The following is a 19,179-nucleotide window of genomic DNA, read 5'->3' as shown; positions in this document are numbered from 1 at the left end:
ATTTAAACACACACACACACACACACATAAATGATCATTTGTCAATGGTATAAAGGTAGATAGGATAACAGAGTGTATAAACTATATGTGATGATATTTTTTGCAGTTTCAATATGTGATCAATTTACAATTTCCTAAAAAAGAACCAAAACAACCTGGATTGTACTGACATGATCTGAAGCCAATAGATGCACTGATTGAATTTTCCCTAAAACTCAAACATTGATAGCAGCAGGTACGAGCTATGTTATAATAATCAACAATTTAAATCTGTCTTTCCTCTTAAATAAACACTCAGTATTATTCCTATCTTTGACAATAAGTACACACCACTTTTCTCCATCACATCATGCACCGTGATGATGTATCGCACATGCAGTTCCACTCTCTCACATGCAGTCATTTTATCTGCATGCACATTTTCTATATATGTATCACATCTGTTCAATCTAGTTTTAATCACGTCCCTGTTTTAAAGGATGCAAATTGTCCTGTTAGTCAGCAAAGGTTGAATTTATCTTATTTCTACACAAGAAGAATTGAATAACTTGATCCTTGTTGTTAGGGTTAGGGGGCTAACCCTAACCCTAACCCCAAAATAAGTTTCATGATATTCTGAAGTTAATGATTGTATGTAATCGTCCACATAGTCGTTGTTAATGTTGACAAAAAGCTAGTTTCATTTCTGACTACAATCCCTAATAACTCTACATCTTAGCTACTTGAGCTTACGCTAGTTCTACAAACTGATCAAACAACATACCTCACACCTGCAAATCCTGAAAGTGCCAATTCAGAGTTTTGAAGCTGATGACCTTTCAGATATTTGAATTGCTTTCAGGGTTAATTGGGAGATACGACCTTCTGTTCTATCATCTAGTCATTAGTCAGTAACCTTCGACCGCTACGCTGCTACTAGAAAAATCCTTGTCCCACTCTTACCTACTGCGCTGAGATTGTTTTCAATCAGTTCTTTTAAACAGTAAAAAAGACACAGTCTGTTCTGGTTTGATGTCCTGTGTATTGCTCTAATTCGATGCTGGTGGCATTATGGTACACTCAGGTGCAAACATATCAAAGCTAACGGTAGCTGACTGAACGGATAAAGCAAATTAAAAATAATGAGCTGCATGAGTTGTCCACATAATCAGCAAACTACTGATATAGACCTTCTGACATCTTAACCCTGGCATAATGTCGGTTGAGTTCAGTTTCAGCTCATCAATGAAATCCATTGGCCTGTGGACAAAAATAATCACATTTCCGGAGCTCTTTCTCAATAATCAGAAGGGAAACCATATCATCTTTGAAAGAAATCTTCAATATGTCCAAATCCCCTTACACAGTACTTGTATACCAAATTACCTCAATTCACAAACTCCATTACCAGAGTGTTGTTTCCTTCAAGCCGTGTTCAACCAAACATGAATAGTGCACTTGTAGACAAAAAGCAAAGAGAGTGCATTTAACAAAACAGCAGCCAAAGATTTCATTTTTAGCTTGACCACCTTATGTAAAAGCCAACAGTTACATAAAGTATATGGAGTTTTACATATGTCATGGTTAAATGTCATGTAAGTGAGAGAATGAGACAATGACTGTGAACATCAGCAGGGGTAGAATTGTAAGAGGGGAGTGTAGCGCTGTACGTGTGAGATGATTAATGACCTACATATTCCATCATTTTCTAGAAACAAATCAGATTATAACCATTCCCTGGTAATAATGTTTAATAGAGTTTAACCATGAATTCTTTACTGTTCAGATTTTAGGATTAGTTATTTGCAGATGTGGACTCTACCGTGTTTCCCCGTCTCTCGGTCACCCCCACACACACACACACACACACACATATAGATTACCACAAATGGAACACACCACGCTCTCCAGCTTATCAGCAGGTGCTAATGTGGTTCTCCTTAAATAAGTTGTGTACGTAAAACTGTTTCTAAAGTAACTGTAAGTAGGTGAACAAAAAAGCTCTCGTTTCCTTCGCTCTGTGTAGTTTCTTATTCGCTGGGTCAGTGTGTGTCTTGAAACTGTGTCTTCAGGAAGGTTTTGGGTTTGACAGGAAAAACCAGCTCCCATACGGTGTGTATCCAACGAGCCAGAAAGGAGGACCTTGTCACTGCGGAAAGAAAAATCCAGTTCCTCTCTCAGCTTGACTTGGGCGCCGTTGGGACATTTTTCTGCAACGTATTCACGTCCACCAGCTCCACAAGCAGGCGAATGGAGCTTGACCCTGGTTGATTTTGGTTATTTTCAGAGCCTTGTCAGAGCGTATTCTCTTTTCTTGAACTTAGATACCATTTATAATTGCAACTGCTTTTTTTTGAATAAGTTGTCAGACCAGAAATTGAATGGACTCCTTAATAGACTGCCGAGAAAATGACTGTACCTTCAAAGGTATGCGTTCATTTGGTGTCAGTGAGGAAGACAGCATTTATTATACCTACAACTTGTGAAAGCATTTGTTCCTTTCCATTCGCCAGCGCAGTGAATAATCTCAATTTGGTGTGTTGTTCAACCCCGCGTCTCTCAACTGTTCAGTATCCTGATCTTAGTGTTCAGACAAGATTGACTCAGCAAATGCGGGGCACCAACGCAAAACTTCAATCCAGTCAATTCAAGCACATCTGTCGGTTTTTGTGTGGGTAAAAATGCCTTGACTATCTGTGTGGTTGCATTTGACCAGTATAACCAACATCATTTCAATGTGTCTTCTTCTGTTTGCTTGTGATTCTCTAAAGACTAAGACTGATTTCCTTTGATGCCATTTTAATGACAAATAAGACTAATTAATAAGCACCAGTATTGAATGATATAATATGGCGGTAATGCACCTTGACGTTGGTTGCCACCCGCCAATAAAACAAACAAAGAAAAAGAAGAAGAAGAGCAACATATTTAAATATTTAACCAATACCTGATGTGTGAAGGAATTGACCATGACCCTTTCATTTCTTTTTTGAAAAGTAGTTGTGTTAAAATGCTTCAAATTTGGTCGTTATTTGAGCAATTTGAACCCAGACAGCACAGCAAAATAAGTAGTCTATGCCTGAGACAGTTAAGATACGGTGCTGCTAGGCAGCCGTCAGCCTCTGTTACAGTAATGGAAAATCCTTCATGACAAATCTGGGCCTCTCCTGTCTCCAGGACAGCATTGCCAAGGGATAGCCAGTGTCGGTCACCTGAGATTTCCTCCAACCCCAACCTGTGCAACCTGAGCCCAGACCCAGGGATTGTGTCATGGACAGCGTCTCCCAGTATGCCCCACTCAGCGGGCCTGCCACCACAATGGAACAATACCACACAGGAGCTTGTCAGTTTTAGCGGAGCTGTCACAACATGAGGAGATCTGACAGAGATTTATTTTTCATGTATGACGGATCCCTGCAGACGTATTCAGCACCTACACATTGCCACGAGGCCCTTTCTGAAGCAGTTTTGGATGTAGCGTGTAGCACAGCCTTTTAATTTTTATAAAAACGCCTTCAGCTACAGCTATTGCTACATAATCTTTTTTTGTGTTTTCCAATTTGCATAGTTGTCAGTATTGTTTAGGAAAACCTTTTAAGTGTGCTGGTGGTGAATGAAGGCTCGCTGTGGTTCCTAAGGGATCTGACACCTGGGTCAGCAGGGGTGTTTGCCTGTTGCTGCTGTATTGTGCCAGTGACCCTGACTGGGCTGGTGTGTAAGGGGATAAGGGATTGAGTCGCTCTCCCTCTGAGTGGACACAAGGCTATCCATAGCCTGGGCTCTGTACAGACTGCTGAGAGGATGCAATCTGATCCACATCTGCTGGACATTATGATCCCATAGGTGAATGAAGACAGTTTAGTTAGTTGCCTTGTGCATTCTGTGGTGTGACCTCTATTAAAACAGGTACAGATATAGAAGGAGACCTGAGAGGGATGAAATCATTCTTAATCTGAGACCTCACACAAAGCTTCTGTTTTTAGAAACAACTGTTTCTCACTTTCAACATTTCTTTTCTTCGTCCTAGTCTTCACTCCTGAAACCGTTTCATGGGTTTGATGAGTCCTTGAGTTTCTTTTCTCCACACATCAGTTTTGTATTGTAAGTATTCATTGCAAACCACAGTATTGTGCATCACATTGAAGAATACTGTGTTTTCTGTGTGTCTCCCAGGTAACGGCCAATGCTCTCCTGGTAAGGAAAACGCAAGAGTTTTAGTGGACATGTCAACACCTAATGGAGAGACAGATCATCAGGGTCCCAATTCCCCCTCTGGTGAGTGCTCAATAGAAACATGCGTATGCGGTACAGCAACAGTTTGCACACACTTACAGTTTCTCATTTGAACAACTTCTGTTGTGTTTTTTTTGGTTTGCAGCAGAGTGTGCTGGGGGAGGGTGAAGTTTTTTTGGTTTTGTTGTTTTGCTCCAGACTGTCTCTGCGCCTCCTCAGGATGAGCAATTTTCTGTGTTTAAATATTCATCAGGATTGAGCAAATGAAAATCAACAAAACAAAAAAACATGATCATTGTGTTTGGCTCTTCCTTATTTTTGTGAAGTAACACTTTATGCAACTCTTTCTCAATAAAAGCCTTCCAGAGAAGGAATCAGATTACTGTGTTTCCGCTGTATGTGAAGGTTTGTGATTTGAAATAGATTTTTTGGATAAAACAGACAGTCCGGATGTTACGTCAGTGGTTTGCATGGTGGCTTGCCTTTACTGAATGATCACAATGCAAATTCATTTCTGTGTATAAGTAATATATTAGTGCAGTCCAATTTTTAGGACTCAGGAATGAAGTTTTCTCAAATAAAGAAATTGAGATAAAAATTGAAAGACTTGGTTCCTCTCAACCCAATGATCTGATGCCTTAGATTTGCTTTAGCTTTGTCACTTTGACGCTGTAAAGTAAGAAAAAGGGAAACAGAGTGAGACAGGGGAGGCCACTGAGAAAAGAAAAACTTGTTTCCCACAAGTTTAGAGATACAGGGTAGCTGACGAGGTGGCGGTTTTCACAGGGTGATACTCTTAACTGATGAGACCTGTTTGCATTATGGACGTTGCTTAAACAGTTTTGTTGCAAAAGAAAGGCTGCGTCACATCGTCTGTTGAAAATGAGCACGAAGCGCCGTCAAACTCCAAAACCCCGCAAGCTGGAACACAAACTGTGCAGCAGGTGTCCTGGTGCTGTGAATCCTGTCTGGTCGTAGAAGGGAAAGCAGCAGACCTGCTCCCTTTGGACCACGTGACACCGTGGGTGGTGAGATAATGACTGAGTGCCTTTGTCATAAAGGTGTGTTACTACCATTCCACCTTCAAATCAAATGTGAGCTTTTTCCTCAGATTCTCTGTGGATTATGAGGAGACTCTGCTGCACCGCATCCCAAAGAGCGGCGTAAATAAACGAAATTACTGCTTTTGTCGCAAAAGCCTTTCAAGTGTATCCTCATATGACCATTCTGTGCCACGCTGGAGAGACAGATGTAAAGATGCAAAAAGAGCTGAATAGCAAGGACGTTCAGGTCTGCTCTGCGTTGCCAGGATACAGCTGTTGAAGACATGGGTATTGGTGTAAGTGTTGTGCACACACTGTGGCATTGGAAACTCACGGCATAAGTTAAAAGAATGCAGTTGCTTTGTGGAGATTTGTCTCTGTAGTCTATACAGCAGAGAAGGAGATGTTGTCTGGATTCCTTCATTTCTTTTTACTGGTTTTCTGAGAGTTAAATGAATGCAGCGTCTCCAAAGCCTGAGGGGACAGTTGATGGATGAAATCTGCTTTAGTAAAGCATCCGCACATGCTCACGATGTAATTATTGCCCCTGTGAATCCCAGAACAAGATCATCAGGTTCAGTAGGTAGTACCCGTCCCCATTCACGTGCATCTTAACCCATTAACAACAACAAGATCCCTATTTTAGTGTAAGATGCAAAATCTGCAGGCTCATGACTAGGATTCTTAAAAATGTTTACTTAACGGATGTGAAATCAAACAAGCGAAGCATGCTAAATATTTGAATATTGTTTAGCATAACAGATTTTCAAATGATGACGTACTTCATATTGCTTGATTTTGTAAAAATGGAAGTTTTTTCCTGTACTTCTGTGTAAATGACTGTAAATTCCAAGACAAAATAATTCCTTTGTCTCAGAGAGCAACACTGAGGTGCTATTGTTCATGTAGATGGCCAAAATGCATCCATCCTAAACTTTCATCTCACGTTACGTGTACAGAATAAGGAAAGTACAAGCTGATCAACACACCCAGACATGTCGGCTCGAGAAGGAGCTTCTGTATATCGTTCTTCTGGTTGAGTGAAATGTTTACAATATTTACATCCCACAAGATTATCGGGATTAGACTGGAGGTGGATGTAACCAGGTGTAGCTGTGTATGTTGTGTGCGCATTGTCTCCTATACTGGACTGTTATTTTTTGTGTGTTTCGTGTGTAGTGTTAGCGACTGATAACTGGAAACTCCAGGTGGTAAATAGTTTCCCGCCGCAACCACCCACACCCACACCCTCCCACACACACACACACACACACACACACACACACACACACACACACACACACACCACAATCCTTTGCCCTTGTCATCCAGCCGGTCTCCCATTGCTCGTCAGGCGTTCTAAGCTACAGGGCCTCTGACACTCCCTTTCTACACGGGGACGGCCAGGAACCAGACCAGCCTGTTTTCTCTTTTTTCTCTCTCTTGTCACCGTTTCGGTCCATCCATACTTCCATCTCTCTATGAGTTGAGTTGCTAAGTTACAAGGATGGCCCCCCCGTTCCACACGTCCATTAGTGTTATCTCTGGCACAGCTATCCCGCTTAAGTCAACACGTGTCCAGTGCAGATCAATCCCTCCTACCTCCAGTCAGTCCAGTACACCCTGACACTACAGCACAGCCTTTAAAGTCCACCTCAGTTCCACAGAGGCTACTCATGCTCCAACCCTAAACCAGTTCAACTCCATCATGCAACCCAGGCCCAACCTGGGCAGGTTGAAACGTAGAAGCATGTCTATGGCTCTCCCAATATCTTTGCCTCTCAGGATTACTATTTTGTTTTTGCTCTTACAGAACTGAATATTAAGCAAGAGGAAGACACAGCGGAGGAAACTGACGACAGAAGCCCAGCACTTGAAGAAATAAGCCAAACAGGGGATGAAGTAGTCGTATTGGAGGAATCCATGGCCGGCAGTCCGAGCAACGCCCAGGATGGATTATCTGAGCTGAACACGACGGCTGATTCAGGAAGTCGGCAACCAAATGGTACCGATCTGTATATTTCTAAATGCCATTAAAAAGCTAATAATGCTTTATAGAAGCTGTCTGGTATAATAGGTGCAATTAACATTCCGCACAATTTTCCTCTTTCGGACCATTAAAGTCAGGGCGGTGTGTGTGATCTCACCCCCGAGTGAGTCACGAATCATTTAGTTTTCCTCGACAATGGGTGTGTTCCTTTTCGGTTTGTTTGGTTTTTTTGTTTGAAGACAATGGGTTAGACGTGGAATTATGATCAGGAAAAGAAATCCTTGGAATCCTCCGCAACCTGTTCCAGCTGACGCCACGGCTGCTCTGGTTGTCACAGCACTAGGATCACATTTCTCTTTTCCATCTGCCTGAAGATCAGAAGATTTGCTCTTACATCAGAAGACAGTGACTGCGTGCACTGGAGTACATCATTCCACAAAATGAAATCCACCCATACGTTCTCTGCAAGAGAGATAAACATTTTTTTCAGTCAGCAGTGAGAGCCAATGTGTCACTAGTGCTTCATATACTGTATCTGCAGTAAGCCCATTTCATTTGATGTGCATATCTCCAGAATGAATTCACAACAAGTGGGGTTTTTTTTTTATAGTATTTCATGATTTTCATCAGTATTCATCTACAGGAAGTTGTTGAAGGAGTCACATGAGGACAATCTGATAAATTCGATATTTCATTTATCGTTGCCGCAGCAACAAGAACAGAAAAGGAGAAGTTTAATGTACAAGAAAAAAGAAAACTTCTTTGCTGGGCTGTCGGGTGAGGGTTGTTCTGAAAAACGTCTTCCACGATGTGTGTGCAGTATTGACTTCCTGTGCCTGCCTCCATTAGGTGAGAGGCCATTCCAGTGCAAACAGTGTGGTGTCTCGTTCACTCAGAAGGGAAACCTGCTGCGACACATCAAGCTGCACACGGGCGAAAAACCGTTCAAATGCCCCTTCTGCAGCTACGCCTGCCGGCGGCGCGATGCCCTCACTGGTCATTTGCGAACTCACGCTGGTAAGACTCCTCCTCGCCCTCTTATCCTCTCTTTTTTTTTTATCATCCACTCCTGTTCTGGATTCATTGATCTGAAGAGCTTTAGAGATCAACCCATGATGTTTTTAATGCCGGGAAATATTTATTTTTAGAGATATTTGAGACGGACCCTTGCCAATTTTTTTCTTTCCTATTAATTATGCCCACACTCTTCAATTCCTTAGTGTGCTTCATCACCCCAGCCTGACTCTGGCCTTCATGGTATCTTGAGTATTAAGATCAAAGACCTCTAAAAATATACCTACAGAAAGCTAAACCATGTTGCACCAGGAAGAATGTAGGCCCGTACTTGATTAAACGTGATAAGAGCCTTTGTGTTAAATGTCATTTTTCCATTTTTCATATAAATAAAACACTACAGGCTTTGTAAGTACCTCTCAGATGTTCCTTTCAGATATGTCTTCCTTCTAAAGCTTAGTGGGCTCGTGTGTCTGAACTACAGCCATACAAGCTGGTCGGTGACTCTCTGTCTTGCATTGTTACATAGATGAAGTGGTGTGTTATAGACGGCGCTCTGAGTGTTTTGTGGTTAGGTACCAAGGACATGCTGTTGCTTAGTGTCTTGACTCGCTCAGGAGGAAACTATCAGTTGAGAAACATGAGGGGAGTGTCGCCTGTCTGTCTTAACTGTAACCCACTTTTCTAAATATCAGAGAGGATGTGCTCTCCCCTCTGAAATGAAGGTCAGGCCACAAAGTAATTTCTACCTCTGATGCCCCCATGGGGTTAAGTTTACTCATTCATACTAGTCCTCCTGGTAGGTCGAGGAAACGCAGGGCGAGTTGGACTTGTTTTGTTTTGACTTTTGCGTGACAGTAATCTCGAAAATCTTTTTTACACTTTTCTTGGCATACATTTTTTTCAAAACCATCAACCACGACATTCCCCCATTTTCACTTCCTTTATTGTTCAGATGAATTTGTTTCTTACATCCTCCATCGTTTTTTTTTTTGTCTTTCCTACTGTAAAATAATTTGTATAAAGTTACTCCTGTCTTTCTCTGGTCGTTGAGGACAGTAAGGAATCTGATGAATGCTGAGCGGTGCTGCTCAACTACTGCCTGGTCTCTGGGGAGCTGCGAACCTGGCAGCTTTGGCCCGGTGCCCTGCCAGGAAGAGCAGGTGTTGCAAAAGAGGGAACTAAAGCATAGAAAGTGAGGTCAGGGGAGGGAAAGAAAAATGCAAGACAAGAGTTGGAGCTGTGTGAAGAAAGGAACAGCCGAGCGAGCGTTCTGCATTTGGCCACAAGCCTGGTTTAAACGTTGTTGCGTGACATTTTTAATCTGAGGCACTTTGGTGAAATGACAACACAGGAAAATCGCAGCGTCACAGGCAAATGATTTAGCTTTTTGTAAGACAGAAGGAAAAAATTCAAACCAGTTCCCGTTTATCAGCCAAATACGATCAGTCAAGTGAGTGTGCAGTGTGGGCCATTTGCATGATTAAGAATAGCAGAAGAGAGGAGGAGTCTTCATGGCCCATCCAACATCTGCACAAGACCGTGTTGTGGGTGGCTAATATAAATATGAAAAAGTAAATGTGTGTGTGTGTGTGTGTGTGTGTGTGTGTGTGTGTGTGTGTGTGTGTGTGTGTGTGTGTGTGTGTGTGTGTGTGTGTGGACATGAGCCACCGAGAACAAGACGCTAACACTTGATTCAACACTCTGCAAAGTTTCACGTCTGGGAAGCAGCAAAACTCTTTCACTCACTGTAGGAGTGCGATGACATCACAGGTACACACGTAAAACCTGAACTAACTTTAATAATATTGAAACCCTTTTGTCGTGAGCCACAACTTTTTTTTTTTAATCTGTTCTCACTCAGAAGACACTACAGTTTGATTCATAGACCACACGAGAATGGAATGACACACGTTTTCACAGTCGAAAAAATGACTGATGGTGACGCTCGGTAACAAGTTTGTTTTTCATTTCACTTTCTCAAATAATTAAGACACAGTCCTGGAAAGAGAATCAAATATTTACAGCTGGAATACTCTTGACTTATTGAGTGTTTTTTCTTTTTTATTATTATCTTAAAGAAACGCAACATCCTCTTGTGTGAGAAACTCACACGCACGTGTAAACTACCACCTCTACCCCGTGTTGTGTGTGGGCCTGTGCTTGTATGTGTGTCACCATCTTCTTGCCTCAGACTGAAACAACAAGTTTTGGTTTTTTCTCTGTTATTCCTCCGTTCTCATAGCTCGTCAGCTCGTCTTCTTCTAGTAATCACCGTCACCATTATGCCAGCGAATATCTCCCTGCTGATCGATGCTCATTGTGGTGCCTGGTTCACAAATGCGTGGCCACCAGTTCACTCACATCAGTCCCTTTATGAGTCATTCCATTAGTTTTGAGTAGCCTATATTCAACCACAGGACACAGTGTCTGCACCGTCTGTCTGAGTAAGATTAGCTTTACATGCAATCGATTTTCTACACATTTTTTAAATAAACTTTGACCTCAATACGAAAATGCTCAGGCTTGGTGATATCCTTCACCTTCACTTGGCCATTATTGGCCTGTATCTGTTACAATACTACTACTACTACCAATAATACTTCTTCAAATAATAATAATGGTGATACATTTTATTTATATATTGCTTTTCAAGGAACTCAGAGACACTTTACATAGTTTTATATTGTTTAGATCAGGTGACAATCTCTGTGGGTATTTGACCACCTCTCTTTCTTTTGTTCATCTTTTAGTCGTCTTTGTTTTACTCAATCCACTCCTACAGTGATCGTTTGTCTAAGTGTTGAACTCGATGGAAGAATGGATGGGCTGAGATAGATGAAAAGGATATGTCGTGTTATACGTTTTTCCACTTGTCTCGGTAGGAAGGAATTGAAATAAAACAGAAATGGCACAATGAATCACACTCCACCTAGTTAGTTTCCTACCGCCATAATGGGATGATCAACTCTGCTGTTCCCTCACGCTGCTGGGCCCCAGCAGTGGGAGTCAGCTTTATGCTTCAGAGAGCAAAGTATCTGCTGACTTCTGTGTGCAGCAACCGGTCGCCCACAACTCTGTCTCTCTGTCTGGCAACTGTTGCGTGGAATCCTCACACTGTAGTAGTGGAACACCCATGATCTCAGAGGCTTCGCTCTCTGGTTTGTTTGTAGTACTACGCACTGCACACGCAGTCAATGACAATAATGTGCCTTCCCTTGGATGTCTTTTAGTTGGCAAACCGCACAAGTGTAACTACTGTGGGAGGAGCTACAAGCAGCGCACGTCTTTGGAGGAGCATAAAGAGAGATGCCACAGTTACCTGCAAGGTATCGGCCTGGATCCCACTGCCCACACCGGCCCTTACACAGGTAACTTGTTCGACTAAATCTGAAACCATGGAGGAGATGACGGTGGTTTTAATGTGTAATGGAAACAAAAATACAGTGCCATGAATTACATTGTAACAGCTGAATCTCAGAGGAGAAAATAGTTTTAGAATTAGCATCTATCATTTATTATTATCAATTTATTGGAAATGATACAGTTGTATGATTTAATGTAGGTGGGAGAAATAAACTTAAACAAGGACCTAAAGGAAAAAGACATTCAGATCAGAGACACCTACATACATTACTACTTTAATACATTTTTTTCCATTGTTTTCTTATTTACTACTTTTTTGTTTTTCAAGTGTTCCAAAATTATTGCTTTACAACTTTAATAATTTAACTATAATTAGGAATTTGTGTGGCACAAATATAAGGTTGAGGTAAATTCATGGATGAATTTTAGGCCATGATTTAAAAAAAATGGTTATGAAAAGCTGGAAAGGTCCTAAAAGCAATATAAATATATAAAATCTCATTAACATTTCCTTTTCTCTTTCTATTCCCCTTCCCCTCTCAACCTGTCAAGGTGAAGGTCCTAAAGAGCCGAGGGCCATGGCAGAGGCGAACGCCATGGCAACGTTCGATAGGCCGCCCGTTATTGAGAGGCTGCATAGCAACGTGGGCAAGAGGAAGAGCACCACGCCTCAGAAGTTTGTAGGTGGGTGTTTACAACATAAACGGCTGATATTCAATGGTTTTACCTTTAACCTTTATCTTGAATGTGGAGATCGACTCCATGAGAAGCAGCTGGATGTGAAAAAAAGTAGTGTGGAGTCCTGCACTGGTGGATTTCCATGCAAATCATTATTATGTTGTCAGGTCAGGTCACATATTTCAACTGAACTTAACAGACTCTCCAAACTTACTGACTGAGTAATGTGGACTTGCAGGACTCTTGGAATGTTTTATTTTAATCCTCACACAACAATACACCCGAACAGAAATCTTCTTTATTAAGTTGAAATATTCTTGGTTTTTGTGTTTACATAATTTCAGTTTTATATCACGCAGTGGCCCTGCCCTACTTATGAACACAGATATTTTTTTCTGTATTTGGTTTTATTTGCCACACTATTAGAAAAAGAGCAAACTAGAGCAAACACATGACTGAGAGGCAAGGAAATGTTTTTTTTTTTCACTGTGGTTAGGCACACCTGTGGCTTTGCCATTGCTCTTATCGAGAGAAAACAGCTCACCGCATCCCTGTTCCGGAGGGGTTAAACAGTGCAGTGGTAGATGGATGGGGCTTTCCACCTCATTAGACTAGTACATAAGCAGAACATCGTGCACAAAATATGAAAAACAAGCACTGAAATATCAGAAACATATACATTTGAGAGGCTAGAACATCATGTATCGCTCTTGTTTTCGTTCTTTATGTCTTTTGCAGCTTAAATTATTATGTTTTTGTCTTAAAACTTAAAATTGGCCTCATCCTTTTAAATCCACACATTTGCTCTGTTTCATGCAGGTGAAAAGATGGTTCGCTACAGCTACCCTGATATAGGCTATGAGATGGGCATTAAGTATGAAAAGCAGGCTGAGCTGATACCTGCCCACATGATGGACCAGGCCATCAGCAATGCTATCACATACCTAGGATCGGACAGCCTTCGGCCCATGCTCCACCATACAGGGCCACCTCTCTCTATGGCCGACGTGGTGCCCATGGTCAACCCCCTCTACCACCATGTCCTGCCAATGGGCCAGCGAACAGAGCATCCGGGAAACTGTGATTCGATGCCACCACATCGGCCTCAGTCCCATAACTTCCCCGGCCACCCCACCTCAAATGGCCCCACTGCTCTAACCAGGCAGGACAAGCCACCCCGGTCAGGGCACGAGGAATCACCCAGCAACAGCGGAGCGGACTCTGCTGACTCGGCTCGGAGCAGCCCTCAGGAGAGGCAGGCCTACCATGGGGTCAACCCCCCTCCTGGCCTCAGGTCTCGGGTGAGTCCAGCGGTGATATGCTCAGGTGAGCGGATGACGGAACCATCACAGAGAGGGGGGATGGGGACTGGGCTGATGCGAGTGGCCGCAGAGAGGCCCGTGAGCCAGAGAGGGGTGCGGGTGTTTGCACGAGAGGGGCAGGAGTTGCGGGCCTTCCAGTGCAGGCACTGCCAGGTGCTGTTCCTGGACCATGTTATGTACACCATCCACATGGGTTGCCACGGTTACAGAGATCCACTGGAGTGCAACATCTGTGGTCACCGCAGCAAAGATCGCTACGAGTTCTCCTCTCACATCGTCCGTGGTGAACACACCTTCCAGTGAAAGGATGCGTGGGAATTAAGAGGACGACAAAGAAGGGAAAGGAGCAATAGCCTGATATCCATCCTTCTCCCCCGACCTCTGAGACTGCACAGCTGAAGAGCACTGTATACAAGTGTAGCACAATCAAAGACTTCTTTTTAAGCTACTTATTGTGAATCAATCATATGAAGGTATGGGCCAAAGACACATTTTCTACATATTTAATTAATAATTAAATATAGAAGAAGGAAGGTAAGTTCGTGTATTTTGTATAAAGCAGCTGTCAAGATGACTTTGACTATTTTTTCTCTTTGGAAATGTCTCCTTTTCTCCTTGTTCCTTCAACACCTTGTGGGCTTCATGTGGTGGACGAGATTAAAGTTGTTTTGTTCAGCACCAGTGACATGAGTCAAGTATAACAATACTTCTAGTCTTAATTCTAAAAATAAATGAATACAATAAATAATAATAATAATAATAATAACAAAGGTAGTTATTAATAATACTATTATTATATTGAATTGGGCAACTTTTTGTGGCGTATTTTACAGCCTCTGTGTAGTTTTCTTTTTTGTCCATGACATCGCTTTGGCCAGTAATGTTTTCTCTTTAAACAACAATGTGATGGTATGGATAACTGGTGCTGTGTTGGGCGACCAATTGAAAGGAATCGTTCAGAGAAGTCTGAGGCTTCAGGTGAAATCTAGGAAAAGTGTTGGTACAAGTAGCAAATGAGTAAACACACACAAAAAACAGTTTTACATCAACAATCTACAATTTGTATATACATATATTTGCCTATTGCTAAATGTTATCAGTGCATATTTGATCTAATTGTGAATTTGAAGCTGAAGTCAAGAAAGCCACAACTACCTCTCAGCAACCACTTTGAGATGAGCAGATGATGTGAGAGCCTTCATTGATACATTTTTACATCTCGACTTACGTACTTTTTTGTACATTAGGGCTTTTTTTCAATCACAAATCAAGCAAAAATAAAACATTTCAATTTTCACTGGCTGGTACAAACCTTTTGGTGCCACTAATATCAACCTTGACTTTAGACAAGAGGCTTTTTCTCGTGGAAATTATTTAGATTTTGTGTGTTGTGTTGAATGTAGTCAAATACAATAGACAATTTTCTAAATAAATCCAAGATTTAAAAGAAATTCATTAAATATTTCAATAATCCCACAAAGTTACAGAATTTAAATTGTCATATATTTGTAAATCAAATCTTTTTTACCTAATAGACTAACTTCTATTACGACTTATTTCTCTCCACCGTCATCATCCTCTATTCAGTTTGCACTTAAAAGGTTGAATTGTTGATGAAGAAGCAAAATCCCATTGAAAGGATAGAACACACAGTGTAGCCTCATGGTTATTTACCTTGAATCATGATTACTTGTGGGCTGTGTTGCTTGCAGTGTTCGGAACCAGCTCAGTCGTGTAACTTTGAGTATCCCAGTTCGTTTGAAACTGGCAGCCGGGGGGGGGGTGTTAAATAACTGTTTTCTTTTGATAACTTTATGATGGTTTCTGGGAATGGAAACCCCTTAAAGGTACCTCACTTTATGCCATAGGTCTGACTCTTTAATGTTGTTTTAAGTTGAACTGGTTTGTGTGAGTGTTGTGGCTCTTTTTTCAGGGTATTGGGTATAGAAACGGGTTCGGTCGGCCTTCTTGTTGTCATTTTCTACTTCGTTAAATACCTGCTTATATGTGTGGTTTGAATGCCGTCTCTCATCCTATTTGTACCTCACGACAAACACAGCAAAACATCACAGAGCAGCTTTGTCCTTGGCACCTTCAAATGTTGCCTTGCACAGCTCGAAATGAGGCTGAACGCTTATAATGTAGTAGGAAGTGAGAGAATTCTTCGTGTGTATTTGCATGATGCCGGTTTTAATATCAACATGATCTTGTTTGGCTGCTCATTCTCCGCTCGTCACAGAACACTTGAACCTTTCCTCACCCTTTGAATCTTGCTCTTTTCGCAATGCTGCCACATTAATGTACGACCTTTAACAGGCGGCACGATCGAGAGGAATCGTGAGTTACCGCATAGTTCTATTCTAAAGGCACTTCCAAAAAACTGGTAGCATTCCTAGTCACCTCTGTGAACCTGCTCCAACATTAAAAGCTCGTGCATGTAACACGGAAATGACGAGTGGGGGATTTTCACATTGTCCAATCGTTCTGCAGTATGTTGAAGTATTCAGATTTTGACCACAGGGTCAGTTGCAGCTCCTCCAGAGTTACCAGCTCTGCTATTGAGAGGACTCGGACAGTGGACTATGCACTCTATGTTACATTGAAGTGTAGGTTGAGTGGAGAACCATCCGTGACAGAACACACAGCTCCTTTTTTTTTTTAAAAGAACAATATTGAGGTTGCACATTGGGAAATAAGACACCACACAGGCTTTGCTCCGCTGTCTGCTGCACACGTTCTCTTTGATCGTCACGTCGGGTCCCCATCGAGGTTTGACATTATTCATTTGACACTGGTCGCTTCTTAAACATAACAAACACTTGTTGACTCTCTAGCGTTAAACTCAGCGATCCACTTGTCGATGTTCGATATCTACTTTTGATCAGAAGGCAGCTTTTTCTCTGTTTACATTTTTGCTTATCCTTTGCGTGAATGGTGCCCAGCTGGCATAAAATACGTGCTGCCTGTATCGGCACTGGAAATTGTTTACAACTCGCAGCTGTAATATTGACTCTATACATTTGTCTACTATATTAATAATGTATGAATCAATCAAACAAAAGATATATATATAATCACATGAAAGCCCTATCCGTTCAGACAGGGGTCCTCCCAAAAGAACATATCTTTTGAATTATCCCAAGGTAAAACCAAGGGATTCAAATTTTTCTATTTATAATTATTTACTCAGTGAGCCCTCATGTCCTATGAATGTGGGCGTTGTCACCCTAATTTGTCATTTAATTTGTACATAAATATGTTCCCCATGTTAATGTTGTTATCAGACATCCTTTGCAGCCATATGAACAAAAACAATTAAAAAAAAAAAAGAAGGTCTTCTGTCAGCTCTCCTTGTCGGTGAGGAGTTTACTTGAAAATCGAAATCATTGGTGTTGCTTCACACGGCGGGGGGATGTTTTCCTTTTTGTACATTTTGAAAGTGAATGTGCTAAATGTCTATTTTTCTGCTGAAATGTTCATACAAATAGTGAACTTTGTGTGTTTTTTTAAGTTGAAAAATGTTTACAAAAATGTAAAAGGCAGGGTTCAGGTATATTGTATTTTTTAAGAAATAATATATGACCGGTGTATATTTTGACTTTATCAAAAGATGCGTGCCGATTGATCATCTCTGATGTTGACGACAATTTTCTGATGTGAGGGCTCTCAGGTATTTGCATAGGTTGTGAATTTTCATGTCCTACAATATGTGATTTATTTATCAAAAAAAAAGATGCACATGAATTAAAATTCTTTGATCATTTCTCTTGACTTAAATCAGTCCAGTACTGAATGTGGTGAAGGACGTTGGAGGATTGTTCAGCCCCTGTTTTTTTTTTTATTTTCATCATCAGTAACAGTACATGAAGACACACTGCAGTGAAGAATACAATGTATATTTTGGAGGCATGGGTTTCTCTCTATTAAAGACATGATTTTACTTCTTTTCCTGTTTTGTGAATTTTGAAACAGGAAGTGAGACATATTGTTGTATAGTTTTCTTCAAAACATGCAAACTGTATCTTACTTGCAATTAAAAGATTTTATTGTGAAAAAAAACCTGCAGTGCTGAAATCGTGTGAACATGTGAGAGCGAATCAGGAAAAAAGGAATTAAAAAGGTAAAATGTGTCTTCAGACGTGACTTGAACACTAACTCACTTCTCTGCCACTCGTTTTATTTGATTTTTACTTGTTATATCTGTGACTTGGACCATATTAACAAATCGGTTTTGCAAAATGAAGTGAAAATTCACCATGATCAGATAGTGAAGAGGTTATTAAGAGACATTTACAACTTGTTTGAGATTCCACCTGTTTTATTTGAATGGAAGTGTTTAACAGTCACTCAGAAAATGTGGCCTTATCACTGCAGGTCACTGTGTGTCAGCCCACGGTCCAAAGTCATTTTTCTGTCTCTGCTGTTTGGTTAAATGAGAGGCTCATTCAATTACACTGACTGTATGATTTAAAAATCCCTGTGGGAATTCTATTTTCTATTCCATTTTCTATTTTCAATGGAAGCCATAAAAGGTCAATTCCCTGAACATAAATCGTGAGAAGTAAAAGATGATAAGAGTGAGACAAATTCAGCCTGACTGTGAAGCACGGGGTTTAAAGAGCCAGTGCTAATAAAAAATACATAGAAAAATGACAAATAACAATACACAGTGGATTTAATAAATACAAAGTTGACGTGCAGAAAACATGACCACACATGAAAGTCAATAAATCAACAACATGTACAGCCCAATAAAAACAAACAAAAAACAGCAACACTATTATCAATACAAAAGTAAAAGATGTGTGTATGTGATGTGCAGATGCATTCGTGTGTGTGTGTGTGTGTGTGTGTGTGTGTGTGTGTGTGTGTGTGTGTGTGTGTGTGTGTGTGTGTGTGTGTGTGTGTGTGTGTGTGTGTGTGTGTGTGTGTTGGGGGTAATGATTTTATACCCCTGAGCCATATTTATCAATAGTTCACAAATCATATCTCAAAAAACAGGCTAAGGAAGCTATATACATTTTAGTTACTTGATAAATGTTTTAAATATTTTAACTATTTCATATATATACATTGTTGGCCTTTCATAGAGGTCAGTGGATTGGCTGATTTTATTTATTTATTTATTTATTTATTTATTTATTTATTTATTGCCTTTCACAAAACTTCAAACCCTCGGCTCGGTGTGCGCTGTAATGCCTGGTGTTTGTTCCTTCCTCAGTCTTCATCTATGAACAGGTGGGCGCCAGAGCTTGTTGAAGCCTCTAAATGTCAGAGCAGTCTTCCTCACCCCCTTACTTCTTTAATCTGTGTATTGCACACACACACAAACACACACACACGCACACATAATCGCACAGCCACACACACAAAAATCAAAGCTGCCTGAGGGCGGTATAGCAAAACTGAGACGTGTAAAGCCTGCGCAGACCCCAAACTGTATCTTTTCATCTTCAGATTCTTCTATTTACCTGCCTGGCAGTTGATTGTTTGTTCCCCTCCAGATCATATCTCAGTTTGACTCACAACACAGGAGTGATACACCTGCTCTCGC

General features: G+C 41.0%; 1 protein-coding gene across 4 annotated transcripts in view; it reads left to right on the top strand.

The window, feature by feature from the left end:
- Nucleotides 1-17,684, top strand: part of ikzf2 (IKAROS family zinc finger 2) — a 29,835-nt gene extending 12,151 nt beyond the window's left edge. For 3 of the 4 annotated variants that reach the window (XM_047342677.1, XM_035174894.2, XM_035174895.2), the window contains 6 exons: nt 4,153-4,254; nt 7,069-7,260; nt 8,095-8,262; nt 11,493-11,630; nt 12,178-12,309; nt 13,123-17,684. In XM_047342677.1, coding sequence (XP_047198633.1) covers nt 4,153-4,254; nt 7,069-7,260; nt 8,095-8,262; nt 11,493-11,630; nt 12,178-12,309; nt 13,123-13,928 — 1,538 coding nt within the window. In that variant the 3' untranslated portion in view covers nt 13,929-17,684. The remainder of the gene's footprint in view (nt 1-4,152; nt 4,255-7,068; nt 7,261-8,094; nt 8,263-11,492; nt 11,631-12,177; nt 12,310-13,122) is intronic. The other variant, XM_035174896.2, reaches the window with a different exon arrangement.
- The last annotated feature ends 1,495 nt before the right edge of the window (nt 17,685-19,179 follow it).

Source organism: Hippoglossus stenolepis, chromosome 13, assembly GCF_022539355.2.
Source record: "Hippoglossus stenolepis isolate QCI-W04-F060 chromosome 13, HSTE1.2, whole genome shotgun sequence".
Taxonomy (NCBI): domain Eukaryota; kingdom Metazoa; phylum Chordata; class Actinopteri; order Pleuronectiformes; family Pleuronectidae; genus Hippoglossus; species Hippoglossus stenolepis.
This window is presented reverse-complemented; position numbering and strand designations above follow the sequence as displayed.